This window comes from Argopecten irradians, chromosome 1 (genome assembly GCF_041381155.1).
Source record: "Argopecten irradians isolate NY chromosome 1, Ai_NY, whole genome shotgun sequence".
NCBI classification, from domain to species: domain Eukaryota; kingdom Metazoa; phylum Mollusca; class Bivalvia; order Pectinida; family Pectinidae; genus Argopecten; species Argopecten irradians.
Genome location: NC_091134.1, coordinates 51,677,305 through 51,704,949, shown reverse-complemented (window position 1 = coordinate 51,704,949; position 27,645 = coordinate 51,677,305). Strand labels below are relative to the sequence as shown.

The window sequence follows — 27,645 nt, the reverse complement described above, 5'->3', positions numbered from 1 at the left end:
GTCATTCCTGCAGCTTTTTCTTGAGTAGGTAGTGGCATGGTTAAGCTGACAATACTCCAAAACAACTTTACAGGTATATAGAGATCCAGGTAAATCTTTGTAGCTACATGTACATGAGGTGAGTAGTAGTCACCGTAGCGATTTAGTCCATATTCAAAAAGTTAGTTGCTTCAAATTACACTTTTTAGAATATCACTTCCAAAACAAATCCAATATTCCGAAAGTCTGTTCTACATAACAAAACCGAGCCAAACATGAACTTTTGAAGCCATCTCGAAAAGGTGTTTTGTTATAGTTTTTGCAGAGCAAAAAAATCTTCGACTGTCCACTCGCTACGTGACGTCACAATCCCACCAATCACAATATTTATGTTTACTGATAGTGATAAAATCCGGCTAATAACTGAAGCAAAAATATTTTTTTAAGATATATAAAATAAATGCTTATAATAAGGTGATAATATATGGTGTTTAGTGGTAATGTGGTACATGTAAATACTATTAACATTAAAACATTTTGACCTCTGAAACATTCGGTGACCGGTGATGTTATTATAATGAAAAATGAATAAAAATAGAAATATATCATTAATGAGGATCGAATCCGAATGCGTTACATCTGAGAATAAAATAGTCGAAGTTGACCTCGGAGTTCGTGTCTGATGTGACGTTAGAAATGTACACTAGTACTTCTACATCCTATTTACATTTTCTTTTTAATATTACTGGTGTTACCTAGGCAACATAATATAGCTACAGTGCAGTTAATCATTCAATTGCATCTATACATTTTAATGCTAGAAAGGGGGATTTGCTGCATCTCCACGTAGAAGGCCTAACGATAATAACGTTAGATATACGAACGTACTATGTTTGAAATAACGTCACATTCTACAAGAAATCTATTCACAGTCAATGAATCTTGAATGTATTAAAAGTATTTTACACGATATAGACAAAAGGTAAAATGATTGATAAAGACACAGATGTAATTATATTGTTCTATTAGTAACGTTTGTGACGTACACTACCGTGATATCGTCGATACCTCACCACTGTCATTACAAAGGTTGGTCAATTCCACTTGCTAGTACAGTGATGGACCAATGTTCACCTGGTCATGTTATATTACATTTCATAGACTAACAAATGTCAGTATATCATATATAGCTATTAAATATCAAATTATGTACTGTACACATTGTAAAACAAATCTGCACAATACCTGGAAAATGAGATCCGCAACCACAGCTGTATTTACTGAGACATTCTGGACTTCTGGACACCTGTAGTCGAATTTCATAATAATCACACTGACACCATTTGTTGCGTTCTTTTACCTACGACACCATTTGCTACATTTGTTTTCCTTCCAATCGTCACAAATTTACTTAAAGTAGTATTTCAATATGAACAAAATGACAAAACGCACTCGATACGAAATAAAACATAAATATAAGTACTAAATCTAACCAATCCAATTAAGAAACTCAAATAAATCCTAAGTCCAAACATCTAAGCAGAATATCTGCAGCGAAACATTCCCTTCAAAAATCCAGTCCAAACAGCGTAGGTCCCGAAAAGCAAGTCCGGCTGCCAGTGAATCACTCCTATCCAAAAGCGACTCAACCAGACCCGGTCCCAGGGCCGCAGCCGTTTTCATACCTCTTCATAAGGCTCTTGCATAAACATAAACTACATCTACAAACTACAAATATATATAATCTAAGTAAAGATTTAAGGAATTACCCTAAGACGAAATATACACACAGCACAGCATCTAAATTAGGGAATCTAATAAGCTGATATCTAAAATAATTCTGTAAAGTCTCCTTAACTAAATATATAAAAATAGCATCCCTCTGAGAAGTAGGTCAACCGACCCCCTAAAATACGCATATGTTTTGTAAACTGCCTCCCTATACACTAGTACCAGCCATGTGAATAGGTTTTCCCGAGACCCACACTAGACGGAACCGACTAATTTAACACCCTTTTATGAACATTTCACTCGGGTAATAAAACCATAATCTAGATACTATGGAACTAATTTCTGACTATCACCACCAAATGACTGAACGTTATACTTGTATAAACGTGATTGAGCTTATTTACATGTGTCATTCAAATTTATTTATCTATTGTAATCATTACAGTAAACTAAAACACACTGTGTATTAAGATGATACATACATTGTATTTGCCAACCCTGATACCTATAAAGTTCATCATTTGAACAATATAGATAAGTACCAACACAACTGATATATTAAATCTATGTTGTGTATCCATTATCGCTCTACCTCGACTTTAAAAAAATACTTTCAATCATGGATTTCATTCAATAGATATGGAAGCCCATTAGGGTGACTTTGAAAAGAAAATAATATGTCGTTATAACGACTTAGTATCACGTAATAACGACCTACCTATGTCGTTATAGCGACTAAGTATCTCGTAAAACCGACTTACCGATGTCATTATAACGACTAAGTATGTCGTAATAACGACTTAGTATCTCGTAATAACGACTAATATGTGTCGTTATAACGACTTAGTATATCGAAATAACTACTTAGTATCTCGTTATAATGACTTACCTATGTCGTTATAATGACTTAGTATCTCGTAATAACGACTCATCTATGTCCATAACGACTTAGTATGTCGTTATAACGACATAGCTAAGTCAATATTACGACATAAAATTATTATTACGAGATACTAATAGCTAAGTTGTTATTACGACATAGGTAAATCGTTTTTACTGACAATTTTTACATATCAATCACGGTAATGAAACTGTTGATATGCTAAAATGGCGGAATATAAGCGTCTGCAATATAGACACCTGATCGGTTGCTATGACAACAACTCTAATATGGGTATACAAACCTTCTCATTCTAAATAGGTTTTGTAACGCTGGTATATCTTGCTATAACAGTGTGGACAGGTGCTTGCCTGTTCCCCACAACTCTTGCACGTAACTCTATGGCCGCATGGAACAAAAACAATACACCTCTCCTTTTCATCACAAACCTTACACCTGAATTTCTTTTTTAGGTATTCATTTTCTTCTTTAATCGCTGCAGGAGCTGAAAGAGAGATTTTCATTATTTCGAGTTTTTTTTTCTCTTTAATTATTCTAACAAGCTTTAGAACAATACAATACTTTAGCATAGATGGAGAAATATTTAATTATTAATGATAAAATGATAAACACAGAAACAATTTATTGATATTAGTGAATACTAATTTAGCTACACCAAAATAAATAAAAATACATTTCTAATTTAGTCTTAACTCAATCTCCTGTTTAATTTGTCTCTTCGCTTAAAACTAAATATTAAAAGTACACCCTGAAAAAGTTTACGATACTTCATGCATGCAATTATGCATACTAAATATCCTACTACATATAACAACAAAACAGAAAATGAGAAACATCAAAAGTAAAACTGCGATTACTCTTTTCTCACATTTTATTGTAATTGTATATATATAAGTATATGTATTCCATTATCAAAGGTATTTTATTGACTTACAAAATTCCATTTCTTCATCATCTCCCCTTGCTACGTAACTTCCAGCAGCTGCCATGCCTATACATTTTCAAAACAATCATCTTTTGTTGTATTGTCACTATCATTAACGTTAAACCCACCATGGGTTTTAAGATATTATATTAGTTAGAGTCATGTTCCTTATATCATCATGTTGATGATCACTATTTATTAAGTCTCAATTAATACAAGGATACTTATAATTGCAGTACCACGAATACATCTTACTGGAGCTGATTTAAAACAAAAATATTTTTTTTTACAAAAAAAATGATGTTCAAACATACTCACATTCAATATCGTTATTGCTTGTTGACAGCTTTTAAAGAAGTATTATTAAACAATTTACGCATTAATCGTGGCATTTGCTGATACTAAAAAAGAAAGTAAAAAGAAAAAAGATGGTCTAACACTATGCTATAGCAGTTACATATGTGTTTATGTTCCATAACCTACAGACAATACTTACCGGCGTCTGGCCCAATTTCGTCCTCACTGTCCTCACCATCATCAACCAGAAGTACTCCGTCAGTCTCTTCCTTGTCCATGATAATGTCCATTAAGTCCGTAGCTTTGAAGTCACGCCTCCCTTAAAATTAAAGACAAAAATAAAATTAGATATTTGTCGTATGATTTGTTTTCGTTTTCTCAATAACGCACTTTCATTTTTTACCCACAAAAGATAATCTATGTTGGTATTGACTGATTCCGAATGAACGGTATTCTTACACGTGGGAAACGACCTTACATTTTACTACAAATTTTACAAAGAAACCAAGAGTTGAAGTACGAAAAATATTCCGAATAACAATTCAATAATATCATGAAAACTCACCGATATTCAGCAAATATATATTATAGTATTATAAAATATGTATGATACAGAAAAGAATTATCCGTAATATTAAACAAGAGGCCCAAGGGCCTTAACGGTCATCTGACGATGGGCACAATACAACACTCCAAGAATATAGTAGTGGCAAACAATTAAGGCAATACAAAGAACTCTTTTAATAGAAGAAGTTCAGGTTCTGATATATTTGATGAATTAGACCATGAATAAAGGTCCCTTGGTCAACAACATGCTACAAGTTCAATATCCAGTCTCTAGGACTCTCGCTTATTTACAAGAAGTCGTTTAACGAATTTAGCCTATTTGACCCCTGTGACCTTGAATGAAAGTCAATGTCATTCATTTGAACACAATTGATAGCCCTTCATCCCAGCATACCACAGGCCAAATATCAGGTCTCTCGACATGTTAGTTATTCTCAAGAAGTTGTTTAAAGAAATTAGTCTAATTGACCCCTGTGACCTTGAATGAAGATCAAGGTCATTCATTTGAAAAAACTTGGTAGCCTTTCATCCCAGCATGCTACAGGCCCTATATCAGTACCCAGGGCCTTCTGATTCTCGAGAAGAAGTCGTTTAAAGATTTTAGCCTTTTTGACCCCTGTGACCTTGAATGAAGGTCAATGTCATTCATTTGAACAAATTTATTAGCCCTTCATCCCAGCATGCTACAGGCCAAATATCAGAGCCCTGGACCTCTTGGTTATTGAGAAGAAGTCGTTTGAATGAAAAGTTTACGCACGGCGCACGGCGCATGTCGAACGGCGGACGGCAGACGGCGCACGACGACGGACGGTGCATGATGACAACTGTAAAACACGCAGTAAAATCAGCTGAGGCATAATTAGACATGACAGTAATCATTATATTCATAATGGTGCGTGAAATCACTATCAACTCTAACCTTTACGTGTCGCTTTGAACATGATAATCGGTAAATACATCTTTTAAATCTCCCAAATCGAACAGTAATACTATAGCAAAACCTAGCGACAACCGTGAATGAATGCTGAGAAATGTTTTTCCCTCCAAACGTCAATCAGTGACGTCACGAAACCGCTTGCGTAGTTGCTTAAATTCTCCAGAAACGATCGATTTCAACATTATTCCCTGCATTAAAGATGTAATGTCATAACATGAGGCCGATAGGCATTAACGTTCACCTGATATTTAATACAAATTAATTTCTCGAAACAAAAGTGCAGACTTAAGTCAAAACTTAAGTTTTTCTCCTTATGTAGCTTATATGAAAATTTATGACTTAAGTCAGTTTTTGACTTATGTTTGTTTCGAGAAATTGGGGCCAGTTTACTAGCCAACTGATTTTTTTTTGTTACCAAAAAGGAACATACATTGTAGTTCCTCATTTTTACTCAGATCTTTCCGATGTTAGTCTACATACAAAGTTTAAATAAAGCTGGCTGCATATTTAATCAAGTTTTCGTGTTCAATAGGTCCAATAATAATTATTATTAGTGAAAAGGGCATTAACACCGTCAATTACAGTCGAATCACGCTATTCGAGATATTTTCAGGTTTAGTCTGTATGCAAAAAATCATTAAGCTCGGTGCATATTTACTCAATTTATCATATTCACAATGTCCAATAATAATTATTTGTGCAAAGATCAATAACTACGTAAGTTACTGTCGAATCACGCCGATTTTCGAATTCATTCGAGATCTTTCCAGCATGAGTCTACATACAAAGTGTCATTAAGCTCGATTTATATTTACTTAAGTTATCGAGATGACAAGGAAATGTTAACAGACAACGAACGACGCACGACGGACGACCTATGGTCATCATTAGAAATGTTCTACATATTTTTCACTGCCCAAGTTTTAACGATGTTTGTCACATGATACGACTCGGGAGGTTCCGATCTGGACGGGTATCGCAGATGTTGGTAACGTGATGTAACTCGGGTTTCCGATATTTCCGAAAGTTTTAAACATGACGTTGATCTGTTTTAAAATGCTTTCTTCTCTCTATCTGAAAGATTTGTTGGTGCAGGTAATGAGCAATGAAAAATCGATATTATGTTTTTGTAATTGGAATTTTACAAAGTTAGGTCACTTTCACCTATTTTTCATAGCAAATAATATTTTCCGTTTTGTTTTGTTTTCGACATATTAATGCATAATAATTCATGAAAAATCCTTCAAAAATATCATTTGGTTTCATCAAAACTTGATAAAACAGGAAATTGATTCTAGATTAATATTTTAAATATGCTGGTTATTTGTTCGCATTATTTATGGCGACGCGTTGGTACTAATAATTGTCCGACTTAATAACGGTTCGAAACACGCCTGATGGATCGATCAATCATCTGGCGAAAACTCCAAAACAAACAACGGCAAATCTTATCCATATGATAGATATAAATATATAACCTGTCATTCGTTTCCCATTATTTATGATACTCTATTCGATTTTTACTGTTAACAAATGTATTACCTGTATTTTCGATGTAACAATTGATAACCATTCTAATGGTTGCCTTTGAGTGGTCCATACTTCGTACACTCTGAGCAGCAGCGGAATACAAAGGATTTCTCTGCTCCTTGATTCTACATGTATCAACATAACCCAATGTTTGGAGACCTGATGAGACAAGACGGAATACATGTATGCTCAGAAAACAACATGCCTTAATCAAATTGTTGCCCTTACTTATGACGTATATTATACGAGTTCACGATTCATAATAACAACTTTTATCAAAATATTGTAGCGGTGGGATTAAGAAAAAACAACAACTTGAAACTTAATGAAAAACTCTGCATCCGTATTTTATTTTCCTTATTTAGTGTGTTATCATATGTTAACGTGATGAATAGCATCAGTTGAATAAGGGGGTTGGGGAGGGCTTAATTGAAGCTTTTTTGCAGCCCCTCTGTTACAAGTTGTTTTCTTGCAGTTTTATCGTAACTCTTGCTCACCTTGCCTTGTATTCCCAGGTGGGGGTAGGTTTTCTGAATTCAAGAAGAACGATGTTTGATGAATCTCATAATAAATCAAACTATTTCTTTCTGATCTCGACTCTTGAACGATGTTTTATATACAGTTTATTGTATGTTCAGATATCTAATGATAACGTTGCTGAAGTATAAATTAGCATAAATGTACATATACGAATTTGATGTATAAATGTATTTTTGCATAAGAGGCTATGTTAAATCTATATTCGATACCTGTCGATTACGACTGGGATTGTCGACCTTTCACAACCTATATTTTGGTTAATCTGAGCTGCAACTAAATACATCGGATTCCAATGAGTTTATGGATTCAGGAGCGTTATGAACAGACAACTGTAACTGATGATTAATTAAAACTTGCTTGAATAATTTAATGATATCAGATTTTATCAATCAAAAGATTTATTTACAAGATGTACCTATTCAGGAGACAGACTATTAAAATGTTCTAAAAAATAACTACATCACAATCACACGCTCCTTCAGCTTGACTATATATTCGGCATTTTACAAATACCTTTGTAACACAGTTCTAAAATTAATATATTTATTTATTCTAATTTAAGTCGATTTAATTATATAAGTTACCTGTGATACTTTGAGGTTCTGAAACCTGCAATACAAAAACGCACAAAAACAATAAGAAATAAAAAGACTTAAAAAATAAAACCTTAATTCTAACTCCTATACAATGTGAAGAATTACAACCTTTACGTATTTGTTGATAAATATGACAATATTGAAAGATTTTTGAAAGTACATAAAAGAAGCAAATACTTATGTTTATTGTAAAAACTAATATCCATCTAAACATTGTTTAGAAAAGACAATACCGCGTTTTAAGAGCTTTTGGACACAAGAAAAATATATATCTTATATATCATCAAGTAATCAAAGACTGACATATATTAAACTAATATTTGTCTAAATAAATATTTGACATTAAAGACGACACTCACATTTCCGTCAGCAGATGCTTTGATGAAATCGACCCCTTTGATCTTCAACACAAATTTACAGAACGGAAACCAGCGGGCATGTTCTCCCCAGGGGTCATCTTCCGGTTCCCACTCCCTGAGACCTCCGTCACAGTAGTGACACCGTACGGTATCCCCATCGCCTGGTGGAATTTGATAACAGCACAGGACAGCGGCAATAAGTAACAACTCAAAGGAAATAGATCCAAAGCTCTCTTTCAGTATCAGACTACACTTATGATATTATGTCCAATATCTAGACAATTCCTAATGTTCCCAGAGAGATAGTGTCCGGATAGGAGTGAGAATATCCTTTCATTGATCAATACATTTCAACTGATCACTCAAATCTCTGAAGTCAAACTCACAAAAAAGATAGTAATAAACTAGTTTGTTGATATTTAAAATAACCAAAGCATAGATTTGTTATTTACTTTCAAAGTACCTACCCGTGTAAAAGAAACCAGCGGCTGCGAGCTGGACTGGTGTCTGTAATACATTATCTCTGGGCCAATTCTCATGTCTGAATGTTCTCCGTCTTTCTTCGACCTGGGAATGCTGAGGATGCTTCGGTGCGTAAATCTAAAACAGGTCATCATACAGTTTTTTATGATAAGAATTTTCAAAGTCACATTCATTAAGACTAAGCAAAGATATACAACCTAATACAAGTTGTTAAGTCAATTGAGATCAGTTTTATTTTACTCAAATACCAAGTACTTGCTTGCATTGATCCATATTAATGTGTAACCTATTATAACGATCAGATAGGAGTCGGACATAAATATAGAAATAAGCCTATGTTAATCGCTTTAAAAAAATTCTTGGATAACTCACCCTTGCCCATTGTGTCTGAATATTGTTGATGTAATCCTGTCCTTTCTGGTTCCTAAGGTACGGACACTCCGGACTATGTCTGGCATGTTCTACCCAAGGGTCATCATCTCGATCCCATTCTGCAAGTCCGATGTCGCAATAGAAACATCGCACTATATCTTCGGCCCCTACAACCAGCAGATTAACGACATTAAACATACTCTTTGATGTTCAAGGCTTTACCTTTCTGTATCCAATCTCGGTTCATGTATTGCAACACATTTTAATGACCCGAATAAATTTAATAAAGCTGCGAAGTTTTTTTTTTATCTTTTCTTTATACTTACAACAGCAATTCGGTCGGCCGGCAAGTCATTATCATAGTTGCGATCTTAAATCTATAATTTGGAATTCACAGCTCAAGGTTTATCAGTCATATTCTGCAATTACTCAAAATGAAATTAAATTATCTCTGTCACATTCTGCTGCATCACCATTTTTGACTCTTTGTGAGAATACATACTTACCAGTGTAAAAGAAGCCGGCAGTCACTAGACGATCGATATCATGTGCATTGCGATGAGGCCAATGAGTGTACGATTCACGACGGGCGTTGAGCTCTGTGTAACGAGCATTGCGTATCTGGTAAGGAACATCGCTTGCTTCCGCACCAACTACCATAGGCTCAATTTCTCTCACTGCTTCCCCGCTAGAAGTCACATTATTACTATTTGGTACATTCAATGCTGCCCTGTCGAAGACCTCTCCAGTCCTCGGACGATCTGCAATACACGTGTCAGTTTGTCCACGCTCATGGTGTATCGGTGCATCATCAATGTGGATGTTTCCAGCATTATTCCCTTGGGGTGCTTTTGAAGGTGCATTATCCTGTCTCAGGTCGTCTCTGATCTCTCCTTGACCTATAGTATCTTTAAGTTTCGGGTCGTCCGTGGAAATATGAGGGTCAGCAGAGGCTGTAGCACCTTCGATGGCGTAATCCGAAGCTGTATTCGATGAAGCTCCGGTTTCTCCACCATCAGTATTTCTCGAGTTTAATTGATTGAAAAATTCACATTCAGAAGAATTTTCCTGATGAGCTTTCAGTGGTGTTCCTTTCAAAGAAGACGCATTCAGCTCAAAGCCACAAGCTGTACATATGACAATAGCCGTTTGGGGATCTTTACAGGAAAAGCCAGCCGCCACCAAGGGGCCAGTACGGATGTTATGATGGGGCCAATGGCTGTAGCTTGATAACCGCGTCATTACATCCGGTACATAATACGCATATACGTTCGTCTGATAAGATCGAAGTCGAACGGATTTAATCAATTCCATTGTTGAATTTGATATTTTCTGCTCTGATTTTCTATTTACTACTTTCTGTTCAGTAAATTCAACGTCCTTCATACTCTTTAGCACATGTTTTGTTGTGAGCAGCAGGAAGTTCTTCCTTTCTTTTTCATTTGGACCTTCACCAAATAAAACGATACGTTCGGATGTTTTACGCTTCTTTATGGTATGGATGCCAGTTTCATCGTTTCCGATTCCTAGGACAGAAATGAATACAATATTAAACCTCACCAAAAAAAATCCATGAAGTATTTAGGAATTTTAATGCAATTGATTTTTAGTTTCTAATTCAGAGCAGACAGGATTTAGGATTTATTTACAAAAGTATATTTTCATTTAAAAGAGATGCGATGAGAGTACTTTCATCAAATACAAACTACGACAAGTCCAAGACCTTTAACAATAACCCATTAAAAGGATTATTGATTTCGGGAGGTTGCATTATCGTTTAGCTAACGTTTTGTCCAGTACATATGCGTGCACATGAACACAGATGTACCTGTATATTCATATCAGGCAGAGTTAGAGACATGTAACATGGCCAATAACCAGTATCATTAAACCTCTATCTAACATTTCACTCAATTAACAAATTTGATTCGTATTAAAGCCGTTTTACGGGACAATTTGTTCTAAGATTGGATCAAAATTTGCATATAACTCGGAAAATATATACAATTTTAATGTAAGTTGGAGTAGATGGTATTACTGTATTCTAGCAGAATAGCCCACTGTGGCCATAGCGTGTGAAATAATAAAGCTCGTTCGCTGTCCGCCATTATACAATGTACAATAGTGGTGCGACGTCATGTATGCCGAATCCTGACCCGCGCCAATGCAGTAAAGCATTTTTTGTCAAGAACTACTCAAATTCCTATTAATGTTATCTATTTACCTTATTAGGTACATGTACGTGGTATTGACTGAGAAACAATTTTATCAACTCCTCGGTAACTTTTTATTACATTTAAGTAACTTACGTCATACCGGCCTGGATATGGGTATAGCGTATAAATTGTACCTACTTAATCGTATAGCTACACGATTTGGGATTTCAACGGTATCATTGAAATAATTAAAATTGTCGTGGAATTTGACAATATGTTTTGTTTTATGTTACATAAGGAACGTAGATCAATATATATATATATGTCATATTTTACTTCGTGATTATGTAACAGAATGAGAAATCGAATCTCTTATATATTACATGCCAGATTTAGAAACAAATGTAGTACTTTAAACAATGACCTACGTTAACAAATTTAGTAGATTATCATCTCTGTCAATGCGAATATCAAATTGAAGTAATAACTATATTCAACAACGAATAAATTTATACGGTAAAAGAGAAACGTATGTTGTGAAAGTCTGGAATGACAGGAGAACAAAACATGGATGTGTTAGAGATTTGAAACAGTAGAAACTCCCTTCCCCTGTCTAGCATGTGTTGTATCGTGTATTTAACTGTGTGTGTTAAGTAGTTATATTTACTTAGCTGTGTTAGTGATATGTATACAGCACGGTGATTTAATAACTGATTTGAAGCGAAATATTACAGGAAACTTCATTTGAAGGAAATTGAAAAAATAGCTATAAGAATTAAATATACCATAATAAAATAAATATACCAAAACAAATCAATAAATCAAAAAACACAGAGGGTACCTCTAAAATTTTGAAAATGCAAGTTAAATCGTTTATTTTCAATCAAATCAGATACAGATAATAGCGCGAAGCGGATTCTCACAAAAGTTTGCAAACAATTTTTTTTCATACCCCGATAAAATTAAAAAATAGTGACATCAATACTTATAATTAATTTTATACTCTATTTGATAAAATGAAGTATGTTTAAATGTAACATTATAGTGGTTTTTCAAAGGATTCTTTTTTCCGAATCAATACGCAACGTCAATGTCTCTATTGTAACGTCACGATAACGTCGGGGTTTCGCGCCATTCTCGGATTTTTTTTTTTTTTTTTCATAGTGGTATGCAAAAAAATATTGTCCAATCAGAAAGCCAGATTTGGTATGAAAACAAAGAAAAATTAATTATTTAACTTTGTTACAAGTTTTAACAATATCAGTTTAAAGATTTGTTAGTTATTACACAGAAACGACAGAAAAATGACATTTGTAATAAATTAAAGGGTCATAACTCTGATAAATAACATCCGTTGAAAGAGTTTATCGAACCTGGCCAGGCACTTAAGGCATTCAACCTTGTTATCAAGTTTGAAGAAAATCTGTTAATATTTATTACAGTTATTGTACGGAAATGTCAGAAACTGACTTTTGTATTAAAGCAAAGGGCCATAACTCCGCTAAATAAGGTCCGTTGAAAGTCGTAATCGAACTTGGTCGAGTCCTTAAGGCATTTAACCTTGTTACTAAGTTTGAAGAAAATCGGTTTACATTTGTTACACTTATTGCACGGAAATGGCAGAAAATGACGTTTTTAGTAATTCAAAGGGCCATAACTCGAATAAAAATAAGCTCCATCGACAGTCGCGATCGAACTTGGCCGAGTCCTTAAGGCATTTAACCTTGTCTCCAAGTTTAAAGAAAATCGCTTTACATTTGTTACAGTTATTGCACGGAAACGAAGTGTTACGAACAGACGGACAGACAGACGGACGGACAGACGGACAAACCCAAATTAATATCCCGAGTCGATTCGGAGAAAGCGGGGGATAAAAAGATAGAGATTGACAACCGTTTAAACCAATATTGCCGAGTTTTACTATCACGGTTGATATATCCACTACTACATCAATCCCCTTAACAAGAGGGCCAAGGGCCTTAACGGTCATCTGACTATTTTGGTAACAGCCATATAGAAAACTAATCGTATCATGGTAGCCATCTTCAATCTGGGATCAATCTGAGGTGTAACAACACTTTGTCAAGATCATATCAGGATCATTCCAGACAAATTTCAGCCAAATCGCACTCGTAGAACTTGAGAAGAAGTTCAAGATGTGTTTTCAGCAGCCATCTTGAATTTCGGATCGCCCCGAAAAATAACAACACTTTGTCGGGACCATGTCAGGATCATTTCAGGCAAGTTTCAGCCAAATCGCACCAGTAGAACTTGAGAAGAAGTTCAAAATGTGAATAGTTTACGCATGGCGGACGGCGCACGGCAGACGACGACGGACGAAACATGATGACGATAGGTCATCCTGACCCGTCGAGTATCAGTTTCCTAGTTGTTCAGGATAAACATAACATACTTCATTCATATATACTCGCAAGTTTTATGGAGTTTAATTTACCTTGAGTGTCGTCCACAGTGTTTAAATCATCATCTTCTTCACAATTCCTTTCCAAACGGGATTCCTCTTCATTTTCACCCATCTTCAATATATTGCCAGTGTGATTCCTTTCAGTAATCTCTGTGATGTGTTCCCTCATGCTTTCATTATTACTTTCCCCAGAGTCGTTGGTATGAGCACTACTTTCTTTTTCTTTCAATTTCTCCGTGACTTTTCCAAATAACTCGTCATCATTTTCATTCAAATTGCTTTCTTGTGTCTTCTTTTCGTCTTCTCGTTCATGTACTTCCAAACTGTTTTTCCCAATCTTATATACATATTTTTCAACATTCTTTTCTGTAAAAGTGATCTTCGTAATTAGTTCTCTCGTATTGCCATTAGAACTTTTTCCAACGTGGTTGACATGAGCACTACTTCCACTGACTTTATCATGCCTTTTTACATAATGTTCATGTATTTTGTTTTCTTCTATATCCCTTTCTACTTCTTGTTCATCAAAACATCTTTCTTTGCATTTGTCATCTTGCTCTTTGCATGCTACATTTTCACATGTTTTTTTTAGTCTCGGAGACAACAATTTTATCATAACCATGAGCACATCTGCATATCCTAGAATTAAACAGAGACGGTAATATTTATGTACATTTACTTTAGCAAAATGAATCATCAATTCATATTACAGTAATTAATAATTTACATTTATTGGAAGAATCCCTCATTCCATAAAAATAATCAAATAAATATATCTTACTTTACAGCGATTATTAAAAAAATCATGTGTTCAATGGCAGATTACTTACCATGAAAAGACTTCGTCGTTTCCATTATTACATGTAAATATTGTTTTCGGTTTACGAAAACCTCTCTATACATCCTGATAGAATCCCATTGATTGTCTACATCAAAGGGCAATTTGAGCATGTCTGCAAGTCCTGGAATGAAACAGAGACAGTAATATCTATGTACCTTTCCTTTAGCAAATAAATAACGAATTAATTATACAGTGACCATTAAGTTACATTTATTGGAAGAAATCCCTAATTACATACAAAACATCAAATAAATAGTTCTTACTTTACAGCAAATAAATCGTGTGTTGAATAGCAGATTACTGACCATGAAAATACTCCGTCATTTGCATTGTTACAGGTAAATTTTGCTTTTTGTTCATGAAAACCTATTATCACAAATTACTCTATCACAAGTGATGTTATTTTGAAGAACAAGTGTATTTTTGTAAAACAATATGATATACATTGTACAATAATACGAATATATAGTCTGCACGAATTACAAAGAAGCGTTTTACTTTGCATACGCTTATTGTAAAACAAAAGGCCCAGAGGGCCTGTGTCGCTCACCTCGTTTATTAAATAACGTCACTAACGCTTAGTTTCTGAAAGCCGTTTATATGCAAATAACCAAATTGGTCCTTTTTGGCGTCCATCTGATGCCGGGGGGGGGGCCCGCCCCCGCCCCCCCCCCCCCCCCCCCCTTGAGGTCAGCCCCACCATTTGTAAGATTTTAAATCCAATGCAATATGAGTGTTATCCCGTGCTCAGTTTTAAAGAAGAGGTCGTTTATACGAAAGAAAACATTTTCCCCATCCTGCTCTGCCCCCGTGATCCCTTGGGTCATTGGGTCAGCCCAAACCATTTGTACAATTTTAAAGCCTCATCCCATATGGATACTATCATTGCAATATGATTGCTCTACTATGCTTAGTTTCAGAGAAGTCGTTAATATGGAAATAGCCAAATTGGCCCCTTTTGGTCCCACACCCTCAGGCTCGCGGGGTGTCAACCTGATCATTTGTAAACTTTTCAATTTCCACACCATAAGGATGCTACCAGTCGATTGTTGACGGACAGATGCCGTACGCCACTTTCTGGCATAAGCTCACCTTGGTCGTTTGGACATAGCATTTTATCAAAGACAGTTTCCTGGTAAATACTCTCCAAGAAAATAGCATTTCCTTTTCGGTAGGTGTTAACCTACAACAAAAGCAACATAATTCCAAAAAAACGTTTTGGTTGTATATTGTCATATCAAATACCAAAAATATACTGTAAATAAAAACCGTAAAATAGAGTAATTATTTAGGTGAAAATAGTTTGATTGAAAAGAAACTCTCCAATCAAACTTAGAAATGTGTTGTGTGCGTGTGGTTTATTTAGCTGCATTGAAGTACTTTTCCATTGAGGTAAGTACACATTGTTTGAAAGAAAATATACTCATATTTTCATTAACTAAGGCATTTCATAAAAAATTCATCTTATTCAACTGATTTGTTTGGTAATCAATTATTGATATACATCATTATAACAGTGATTAAATTGATAGAACAGTAGGTGTCATTGACACAACACTAAATGATTAAGTTCAGAGAGAAAATAACTCATTAAAAATTTTTAAATATTTTTTCCATTAATATTGGTTGCATTTTCAAATTTTGGAAAGACATATATTTTAGTGAATCCTACTTACAATTACTTACGTATTCTTGAATAACACAAAATCAAAACTGCGTCGCTACATTGTGTAGCTTATCATTTAGCTTATTATTTCATATTATTAATATTTCAAGAACAAGTACTTTTTCACATTTTCTACAATGTTTTCTGTTATTCAATTCCCAAAGTGCCGTTAAGATTTTGACAAGTAATAAAGTTTTTGTTTGAGATTCTGAGGCAGGGCTATTCACCAAGCGTAATGTCGAAAATTATTAAGTGATATATGCCGTAATTTTCATACTAACGAATCAAGAAGAGCGTCTGATATTTTATTCACCACCAAAAAATGCCAACATTTTGAGAATAACAACACTTACAATGCATAGGTTTTCATTTTGCTGTGCATAAATGCTGTGTTGTAACTAAGGTTTATTAGCTTTCAAATATGTTTGTCTATTTGAATGACTTTCACAGCTTAATTCATCAAAACTTGTGGTTTTCAATAGATTCCTATAGAAAAAAATAACATGTCAAAATTTGCGCCAAGTTATGGCACATATTTAAGCAATGAACGTCTTTCAGTTGGCATTCATAGCCAATGTGAATGCCAACTGGACAGCGCTTCATGTTGGATTTGCCTCTGTCCAGTTGGCATTCATATTGGCTATGAATGTCAATTGAAAGACGTTCAATGCTTATATTTACATTTGATTACAAAACAGCCGTTTTCCGTAATCGCTGGCACGACAATTGTGACGTCACATAATAAGCGATTGAAGTTCATAGTTTTATATGACTGCCAACTGTGTTTGGTAAGGTTACATAGTGGGACTGCACTGAAAATGTAAATATAGCTTTAACATTGGACTTCGGTAGATTTATCTAGTGACCCTGTAAAAGTGTAAATAAAACGGATAATTGCTAGTCTTTTATAGATATGTAGCGTATTAATGTCGGATACTTACAAGAAAGTTCTTGTTTTCTTTGCAAATGTATTTTTCGTGAGTTTGCAGTTCACAGCTTGGTAATGTACAAATATCACTGACAATGGGCTCATCAGAATAGGTCCAATCACGTGGCTCGCCACAGAAGATAAGCATTTTAATGCTAGGTATCAAACCTGACGACGAAAAAATATTTATGTTTTCAACCATTTCTATATAATTTACACATTGAATGCTAGGTCTAAAAGTGATGAAAAAACATACTTGAGTATGTACATTTCGGTACAAATCCTCAACAAAAATTATCAATTCAGGTACAAAAATATGATGCAAGATATAAACTATTGATAAGTTCATGACACATCAATTATTCAATTAAAATATTATATGAATTCATAACCATTTAATAATGAATATGAAATAATGACAAAAACCCAATTTCATAGAATAATTACATATCACGTTTTTCCATGTTGGTTCTTCCTCATTTGGTATGAAATCCAGGAATAATAATATGCATATCATGGCAATTTTTGGACGAACATCCTATAAGAAAAAATTCAAATAGCAAATATACATTGTACTAAATACTTTGCAGTAATAATTTCACAATATCAATTAGCATTGATGCCTTTTTTAGCCTACAACAACCATAAGAATATTCCAGATATGACGATTTACATCATATGACTTGGGAATACCTATTTATACAAATGTATATAATGGCAAAATGACATATGAATCGCGCAACATGACTTCGTGTCTATGATCGAAATTAAAAGAAAGAGACAACAATTAATCGATATATTCAGAAAAGTGAACATTATAATGTATTGACAGGAATATCATGGGTACTTTGTACCGCGGGAAATCATCAGAAACAAGTAAAATAGTATAGGATAACAATGTACTTACATTGTCTTTCTGGTGTGGCTTTAGAAGTATTATCTTTGTAATTTCCATCTTGCTTCTTCTAATAACACATCCGAGAACATTTCCCTGTAATGAAAACAAAAACCATATTTCATATGCTGTGTCGGTAGGCTTACATACTAAAACAAGAGGCCCATGGGCCCTAACGGTCACATGAGTTCGTTTAGAATGAAACAAAGACATAGTAACACTACTATACTGGCCCTTGAAGTCGGTCAGTGATCTTATAAATTTCACTTTTTAATCTATGAAGATTATTTGCTTCCATCAAACCTGTGAATTCAGAAGAATTTTTGAAATTTTAAGTCATTTTGACCCTGTTTGGCCCCGCCCCTCTGGTCCCCAAGGGGGTCAGCGAGGACTGATATGGATGTTAAAATACTATATCTCAGGCTAATAATTATAATCAAGTTTGATTCATTTCCTATGAAAATTTAGCAAAAAATTCTCATAAATATCATAAATATGATTTTCCTATATAAACCAAAGTACACTTGACCCCCTCCCTAGGGGGAAACGTGAGACCCAAGGCACAATTTTCATAAAACACCTTAAGACCTTTCTATCGATGAAAAGTATTTGATTCTACCATTTCCAAAATTTTAGAAAAAGGTTTTTGAAGCCTATTTGAACCTTTTCGGCCCCGCACCTCTGTCCCCAGGGGGTCGGCCAGGACCAATATGAAAATGATATGAAAATGCTATCTCAGACTAATAATTCTAATCAAGTTTGACTCATTTCCTATGAAAATTGAGCAAAAAATGCTATAAATATGTTTTCCCTATATAAACTATAGTAAAGTTGACCCCCTCCCCAGGGGAAAACGTGAGACCCCAGGGTCATACAATTCACAATTTTTCGTAAAGGACCTTAAGACCTTTCTATCTATGAAGAGTATTTGATTCCACCACATCTGTGAGTTGAGAAGAAGATTTTTGAAATTTTATTCAATGTCACCCCTTTTGGCCCCTCCCACAGCCCCTTGTAGGGTGGGGACCATATAATTCACTATTTTGATTGGCCTTAAGCCGTAGAAGGTTTGTGCAAAATTTCATTGAAATTGCTTCAACAGTTTTGGAGAAGAAGTCGAAAATGTAAATTGTTTACGGACATACGACGCACGACGGATGACGACGGACAAAATGCGATTAGAATAGGTCACTTCGTCTCAGGTGACCTAACAAGGGACCCCTAACGGTCATCTGACTACCTAGGCAATAATCGTATAGGAAATTGATTAAATATAGTATCATGGTAGCCATCTTCGATTTGGGATCAAACAGGGATGTAACATCACATTGTCGGAACCATGTCAGGAACATTTCATGCAACATTCAGCCAAATCGCATCGGTAGAACTCGATAAGAAGTTCAAAATGTGTTTTCATGATGGCAACTATAACGGCAATCTTGGATTTCGGATCAACCCGAAAAATAACAAAACTTTGTCGGGACTACGGCAGGATCATTTCATGCAAGTTTCAGCCAAATTGCACCAGTCGAACATGAGAAGTAGTTCAAAATGGGTTTTCTAGATGGTAGCTGTGGTGGCCATCTTGGATTTCGGATCGACCCGTAAAATAACAACACTTTGTCGGAACCATGTCAGGATATTAATAATAAATATTGACTGCCAACCGCGTAAAGCTGATGTTTAAACCTCCTGTCGATATTTATTCGTGTGGCAATGCTTAATACGCGCATTTAAAATGCTCAATGTTTTTGTAAGTTTGCCTAAACAGTACACCTACTCTTTAAAAGCAGTTGCAGTGCTTAACTTGTGTCCGGGGGTATATTTCGATCTTTGTCCCAATAGACAAATCACATATTTCGTAATGACAATTACATGTACCAACTACTGATAAGTTACAATAAATTGAGAAAACAAATTTAGACAACAATTGATTTCAAAAATATATATTTAAATTATTTAAAATAAGCAACCATCAGATACCAAAGCCTTATTAAGTATACAGGGTATACTTAAATTCATACTTATATAGATACATAGATTTATTCTGACATACATGAAGTATGTACAGGACAATCACATAATCTATTTTTTCGGCGTAAGAATACTTTTATACCTGATTTTTTTTCAAAAGAGAATCAAGTTCATATCTAAATTGGTTTACTGTTCTCGAGTTCAAAATATAAATTCGGTACTCTCTGCGTAAATGGTTCCTTCTCGCACACAATCATGAATATCATTTATAAATTTAAAAACATGTTCAAGACAAATAATGTTGACAATAAATATATTGACGACTGTAGAGTGGATTACGAAATATCTAATGTAATAGAATAATGAAGATATGGTTCGTATCCTTACCTCTCTTATATCTGCACCTTTCTCCAGCAGCATTTTCATGATATCCATGCGTCCATCCTTAACAGCAATCCCCAACACAAAACCCTGTCAACACATGTATACTCAAGTCTTATCAACATCGGAATGGTAATGTCATAGAAAAATTTCGTATGTTTATTGTTCTTCAATAATTGGTTGTAATTTACCTGTGAATATTTTGATAGTTAATTATTCAGATCTACCTTATGTCCTTATCTTTGTGAAATTATCGCCAATTGATATGACGCTCAATTCGTCACGTGTCAATCAAAGTGTGTATACTGTCGATATCTCTACCTGAGGCGTTGCTGTAATTAATAGTCTTGGGAAGTTCTTTTTATATCAAAGTGCACGCTCTATGGTCAAATCTTTTAATTGTTATGTAATTAACCTTACATCCGGAGTTACCTGCCAAACTGGACAGTAGTCACTTCATAAAAACGCCTGTTTGATATTTGGACGCCAGTTGGATCCCAACGATCAAATGGACAGGTCGGTCCACTATCGGACTTTTATTACATATTTTCAAAGGTTGGATTTCCAAATAGAGAACAAGTGTGAAACAGTGAACTTATTGATGGATTGCCATCTACGGACATAATATACAGTGTCTATATTGGATTACCAATATCAGTGAACTTTAAATTTACCTTCTAAGCAATGTTCCACTATTTTGTTTATTTATGATGTGAAAACCAATTTAAATTACCAATACAAGACACGAGTACAAGCCAATCGAACTCTTTGTTTTGTGTCCTGCTAGTTAACCCATTATCATCGGTCCGAATACAAACAATCAACAACCATACACAACACAAAAATTCTTATGATAGTACTATGTAAAAATGACAAGGACATGATCTTAACAAATTAATGTTTTGACACTGTATGACTGAATTTTTTGGTGAGATCCAAAATGCGTTTTTATAAGTGATGCACATTCTAGATTTCCAGTTCAACTGCACATACTGCATCAACATACAACCATAACTTCTATTCTTTAAATAAATGTCAAATAGTATTCTTTTGGATTATTTCAAATGAACATAATAACTTTATCATAAAACATTACTGTTATCAAAGAAAGCATCTGACGTTAGCAAAGACTTCTCCAGCCATCTAATATGCATTGAAACATCGTTAACTCCGACTGACCCTATTAAATTCAAAGTATTGTCTCTGTCTCGGCCAGGCTTTACAGTATATGTTTATAGTTACAACACACTTAACTCGAACATACTGATAACGGATCCCGCTGAGATAACGAGGTTTTACTGTACTTATGTATCTATATAAAATATATACAAATACACACCATGTAACCAAATCGTTTAGTGAAATGGTTCGGATCGGCCCCGCTGTTCAGCAGAAGAGATATTATATTTACATTACAACTGTCAATAGCCCATCCAAACGCATCATTCTAGAAAAAAAATGAAGGAAAATACTTAATACATTTAAATAGATGAAAAAGAAAACACTAAAAATTAGCTTATTTGTAGATTAAGGATATGATTGGATATTATTATTTCATAATTTTTCAGGTGGGGGAGGGTAAAATAAAAATTACATGTAATGTTAGATTAATAGCACGGTAATTAATGTTAAATTTTACCAGACAGTGCTGATTTGTGTGAACGTTTAATCAAAAGAACGACGGATTTTTTTTCTAAACGTATACATCCACATGACACAAGATACGAAACGAAAAGAAAATATCATATAAAACTAGTACTGTTTGTAGAAAGTTGAACTTACTAGCTGTGTGTCCGCTCCGTGGGTCAGCAATATTGCTACAACAGCTGCGTGTTCCTTTCGTACAGCAATATTTAACAAAGTATCCTGCATAAAACAATTAATTGTGTATACGATGTTTATAATCCGTTTGGCATCATCTTACTTCACAGTAAGTTTTTCTTTGTCTTTTGTGACATTGGGTAATTCAAAAGGATGTAGTCATCACTAATAACGAAATGTTGAGCAAAAATATTGATCATGACATACTAAAATAGATAAATACATTGGTGCATACTTACTATGCACAATACAATCCGCAGATTTATTGATTATGTAACCATAAACTACATTATTCATTCAGCAATTATCGTCCGAATGAAAATAGGAAGATTACTAGGTAAATATTTACATAAAACATCTCTTCGCGTGAATTTTCAAAAGTTATTGTTAAGTAATCAAGGTTGGAGTTCTGCTGAGTATATAACAAATAATTGGATTAACTCAAAACAATGTCAACGATATGAACCATAACACAAATACATTCGAATCCAAAACATTTTATTGATTCCCTCCTGTATTCAATATAGCATATAAAACTATTGAACATTTTACCAATTCCTTATAAACTTACCTTGTACGAGGTTCCATACTCTAGTAAATACTTTAGTAATCTTATATCTGGTTGATCTTGTTTTACAATAAATTCGACCTCAATCTCCTGTGAAATACAGATATTATCATCACTATAAAGATATATGTAAATCTAATAATTCTGATTTTGATTTTTTACATGCAAGCTATGTCTGCTCCTGTTTTTGATAGAGAAATAAATATGTCATTCGTCACTGGTGTAGCATCTTTAAAACTTGCCCAAACTTAAACTGATGTTAGGCTACATAAAAAATTTCATTACAGCTGAATAATTATGATTTTTACACTTTTCGGAAATACTGATGGTAAATATAATTTTTCCACCAAGGGGCCAGTACGGATGTTATGATGGGGCCAATGGCTTTAGCTTGATAACCGCGTCATTACATCCGGTACATACATGTAATACACATATACGTTCGTCTGGTAAGATCGATGTCGAACGGAGTTAATCAATTCCATTGTTAAATTTGATATTTTCTGCTCTAATTTCCTATTCACCACTTTCTGTTCTGTGAATTTAAAGTCCTTCATACTTTTAAACACATGTTTTTTTGTGAGCAGCAGGTAGTTCTTCCTTTCTTTTTCATTTGGACCTTTACCTATGTCACTGTTAAATACATATATTATAGTAAAATGTTGCCCTGTTTATACACTTGCTCCTTATAGAAAACACTTTCTTTTCAGGAAACACAGTAACATAAAGTGTGACGCATACTATTCGCAGAGTGATGTTTTCATTTTTATGAATACATTGTGACGCTTTGACTTTTAAGAATTTTTGTTATAGATGAAAAAAATGTTCAATATCTATTATGCAATTATTTCTTATAGAGTATTTTGAAACCCTATCCAATTAATAAATCTTTAATTGATATTTGTATATTAGAATTAATTTATATTAGAATTAATTTTGCACAATATAGACTAGATGAAATTGCTCGATATTGGCAAAACAGTATGATGAATTTACATTCTCGGGGAACTTTGGCTGACAAATCAACCTAAAACGATATTGACTAAAACACTCAAACTTTTAATACCCATTCAAAAGTAATAATGATAATTGTGTATGGAGAGAAATATCACGAGTGTACGTAGCACATGAATCAACAGAACCAAAAATAACAGTCATGAGATCAACATATATAGGTAGTTTTGTTTATTTATCTATTATGAGCAAGCTGAGTAGTCGTGACACTATCCAAAATGAAACACTTCTAAAATATGTGGTACAGAATGGGATGTTTTTGACGGATATATGACTTAAATAAACTAAAACATGTTTGAACTTTCCTTCAATGAATTCAAATATTATTTATGAGGCCTATACAATGTACGTTTTTTAATCAAACTATATTTAGGAGGTGTTCCATTTTGGGTACTCGAACGTGCTGAAACACGAGGCTAGACCGGGCATGCTTCAAGCTCTCTATTTCAAAATATATGCAATGCTGACAAGTAAACAAATCATGAAATTAAAACTGAAGGCATCTTTTTATTGAAAGATAAGAGAAAAAATCTTGATTCATACACACGTTATAAATTTGTACAATTATCTTCAAAAAGTGTTCCAATTGCGTTGCGTCACGATATATAAATATGTTCATTGTTCATGCAAGAAGTTACGGTATTTTCCTGTATTAAGGCTTGCATTGTTTTTTTAATCCAATTTATGTACTTCATTGAGGTTTTAGTTTATATCAGAAATTTAATAGTTATTATGATCCGATTTTATTATAGCCAGTGCCAGAGAAAACACTTTTACTAGTAGCAGTGATTTGCCGGTCGCTGTCGGCCATCGTACAAAACAACCAATATATGTAATATTGTCTCGTCATCTTTCATAACGTCAAAAACGAAAAGAATAAGACGCGATCGTCATAACAGAAAATGGCTTTAGCATTGTTACATAATAGTATTGCACAGCAAAGATAAAAACGTAGATAGTAATTCCAGTAGAATAATATTTTGTAAGATTTACCTGTACAGAGGTTTCCCATTCCCGGTATGCTCGTGTAGAAACGTATGTAATTATATCTATTTTTAATTATGTATAATTATATCCGGTTCATCACCTGTGCGACCACCGACTACAATGAAATAACGGCCGTCGGTTGGTTTACGTGCCAATAACGAAATATCTGTACACAACTTCTATAACTCTATATTAAAATCTTTCTTTAAATCATCTGAAGTGCTTTAGAGGTATCGCCCTCGCAGTGATAATATGGTCTCCCCACTGGCTGACCTATAAATCCAATGTAAAAAAGATATTTTGGTAGCAAGCGTCATATCCGTCTGCACTATTCTGATAAACCAAATGGTTCCAGGAACTGAACTGAACTGGACAATTTCGTTGTCCTTTTACTGAGTGGTTGTAAGTATTTCCCGAGCTTTATAATTCAGCTAAATGAACTAAATGATCTAAATTATTTAAATTTTCTGTTTCATGTTTTTCAGTATTGTCCCATTCCTTGCTTTACCATTATATCTTCATTACTTCACATTGCTAGGTGTTATCCTCATTCGCTTTTTAATCTCATATATATCAGTTTCACACGAGGGCAATACTCCACTACCAATGTTTACTATAAAGACAAGCAAAGTTTTTTTTTCATTTAAAGTTTGGAGCTTTTCAGACTAATCATAATTCCAAACAAAAAATGTTTGATTTGTATTATATCTATGTATAAGATATGATATATAAGAAATATCCTCTCCATAGAGACAGGATATGTTTTATAATGAACGTATTGTAAAAATGAGGATTGACAACTCAGCAAAACTTTGTCATAAATGTGGTATGGTTTATCAGGATCTAAAAAAACATATTATAGTACGTTGTGCTAAGGATAAATTACAGAAAAATAGATATAGGCAATATACATGATCTAATTTTCGCTCAGTATATACGGCACATTCATTACCTGAAATCGAAATCATAATATTACATCAGCTGCTTGGAAGCGAGTTGAGATTCACATCAAAGAAGAATGAATAAGAAAATTTTTCTGTAATAAATATTTACAATATGTTCTCTCTCTACAAATAATTTTTCTATTACATTTGTACATTTTTTAGATCTTCTTCAGATTATCCAATTAATCATGACATTTAATTTGTATGATGACATCACTACTACCACATGTATTAGTTTGACAAATGAAATTTAAATTATCGGAAAGATAGCGAGGCTAAATATTCGTTTGTAGATATTTAATTACATAAATAAAGCATACGGTTTAAACCTTTGAATGAATAATACGTGACAAAGACGATTGACTTATGGTCCGTGTAAGGGGGACTATCTGAAACGAGCTACTCACATGCACATAATACACCGGCATTCGCGTACTGGTAACACTTTGTAACAAGAGTATATCTCACCATTGTCTAAACTGTGTACATGATGAATCATTTCTATTCATAATCATATGTCTTTAAATAAAGTTAAGGTACGTGTTTATTCTGGTGGTATTAGTGTACTTGGTCAATTGGTAGTATGCATTCATAACTAACCAGTGTTCTTACTACAATTTATCTTTAACGTATATTTTTAGAAAAAAAAATCACAACTTGCTCGTATAACATATATTGGAAAATATTGCTAGACTTATATAACCTTATACCTAAATTTAAAATTTAAGTCTAAAAATAGTAAACAAGAACCTGTTTGCGTCACGTACAGGTGACAAGACAAGGTATCTCATTGTAACACGTGCATTCCCCCAATCCTTATAAATGATAAATTTACTTTGTAATAAACTTACCTTCATAGATCGATTAAACATTCCAAACACGCCCTAGATGAATAACGAGACAGAACACTATATACCTACATTGTATAGAATCGTATCCAAGACTAACCAATGTACTTATTTATCGGTATGTGTGCAGAAGACATGTTGTAGATATGCGTGACGTATCTGTATAAACAAGAGCTAGCCTATTATGCTCGCGACTATAATTGTTATTTCAGATTTATAGTATCAATATATCTGCAAAGAAATCTGCTTCCTTAGGTTCCAATTACAAGTTCACAATATTTAGTTAGTAATATGTTAGTGTTTCGACATTATGTATTTAGTCTTACAGCGAATAACCTATTGATCTTTTATATATTATAATCGACATCTGTAGAATACGGTGTTTTATTATCACCTCCTAGCAACATTCTTCTCAATTCGTTCTTTTCCAAGACAGTCTATTGTTGGTATAAACGATTCCTATATTTATTCATTTTAATTGAGCAAGTGACGACAGAAATTTAACTCATTAAACAGAGCTGTTATAAACGCCCAATGATGGATTTATAATAGGAGAAATTTATGTTTATATCATATACCCCATAGTGGTACACTGTATCCTAAATAATTTGAATCAACTATATATTACAGTATTATTATAGTAATTATGTTATAATTTACTTTTTCACACAGTTCGCCTGAAATCCAGTGACTTCGCTAATGTAAAATTTTTAAGCGCTTTTCATTTGCTGAAAATCATATTGTGACGACATGACTTGATGTCAGTAAACAATGACATGACGTCAGATTTCGAGGACGTCTTTACAAAATGGCGTTTTTGCTGGATTTCCATTGATGAGAGTAGAACGTCAGATCAATCATTATTACTTAAACGTCACTCTGGTGAAGCAATTCTCCAAAACCATTAGGTTATACATTATTCAACAGATATCTCTAAGAATCACCATTAATATTTAGAAGATATGAAACAGCTGAGAGTT

The 27,645-nt window shown here is 34.0% G+C and overlaps 1 protein-coding gene across 2 annotated transcripts; it reads right to left on the bottom strand.

Annotated features, from left to right (window-relative positions):
• LOC138332259 (uncharacterized) lies at positions 1–27,573 on the bottom strand. 2 transcript variants are annotated; one of them, XM_069280282.1, is made up of 20 exons: positions 22,876–27,573; positions 22,266–22,349; positions 21,823–21,930; positions 20,490–20,573; positions 18,141–18,224; positions 17,681–17,771; positions 17,247–17,401; positions 15,732–15,822; positions 14,629–14,760; positions 13,829–14,437; positions 9,724–10,743; positions 9,218–9,384; positions 8,830–8,962; positions 8,363–8,523; positions 7,992–8,016; positions 7,365–7,397; positions 6,880–7,026; positions 4,033–4,152; positions 3,546–3,602; positions 1–3,095 (listed from the first exon to the last, which is right to left on the bottom strand). In XM_069280282.1, the coding sequence occupies exons 3-20, from the start codon at positions 21,823–21,825 to the stop codon at positions 2,899–2,901; spliced, it is 3,309 nt and encodes a 1,102-aa protein (XP_069136383.1). In that variant the 5' UTR covers positions 21,826–21,930; positions 22,266–22,349; positions 22,876–27,573; the 3' UTR covers positions 1–2,898. The 2 variants fall into 2 exon arrangements, with proteins under 2 accessions (XP_069136383.1, XP_069136391.1); XM_069280290.1 differs by having other exon boundaries at positions 13,829–14,164.
• Between the last annotated feature and the right edge of the window lie 72 nt (positions 27,574–27,645).

Coding starts and splice junctions, on each gene's coding strand:
- LOC138332259 (XM_069280282.1), bottom strand. Junction 8,524..8,829: donor CGCTGGTTTCTTTTACACGG/GTAGGTACTTTG, acceptor AAATTCCACCAG/GCGATGGGGATACCGTACGG. Junction 3,603..4,032: donor CGAAATTGGGCCAGACGCCG/GTAAGTATTGTC, acceptor GAAAATGTATAG/GCATGGCAGCTGCTGGAAGT.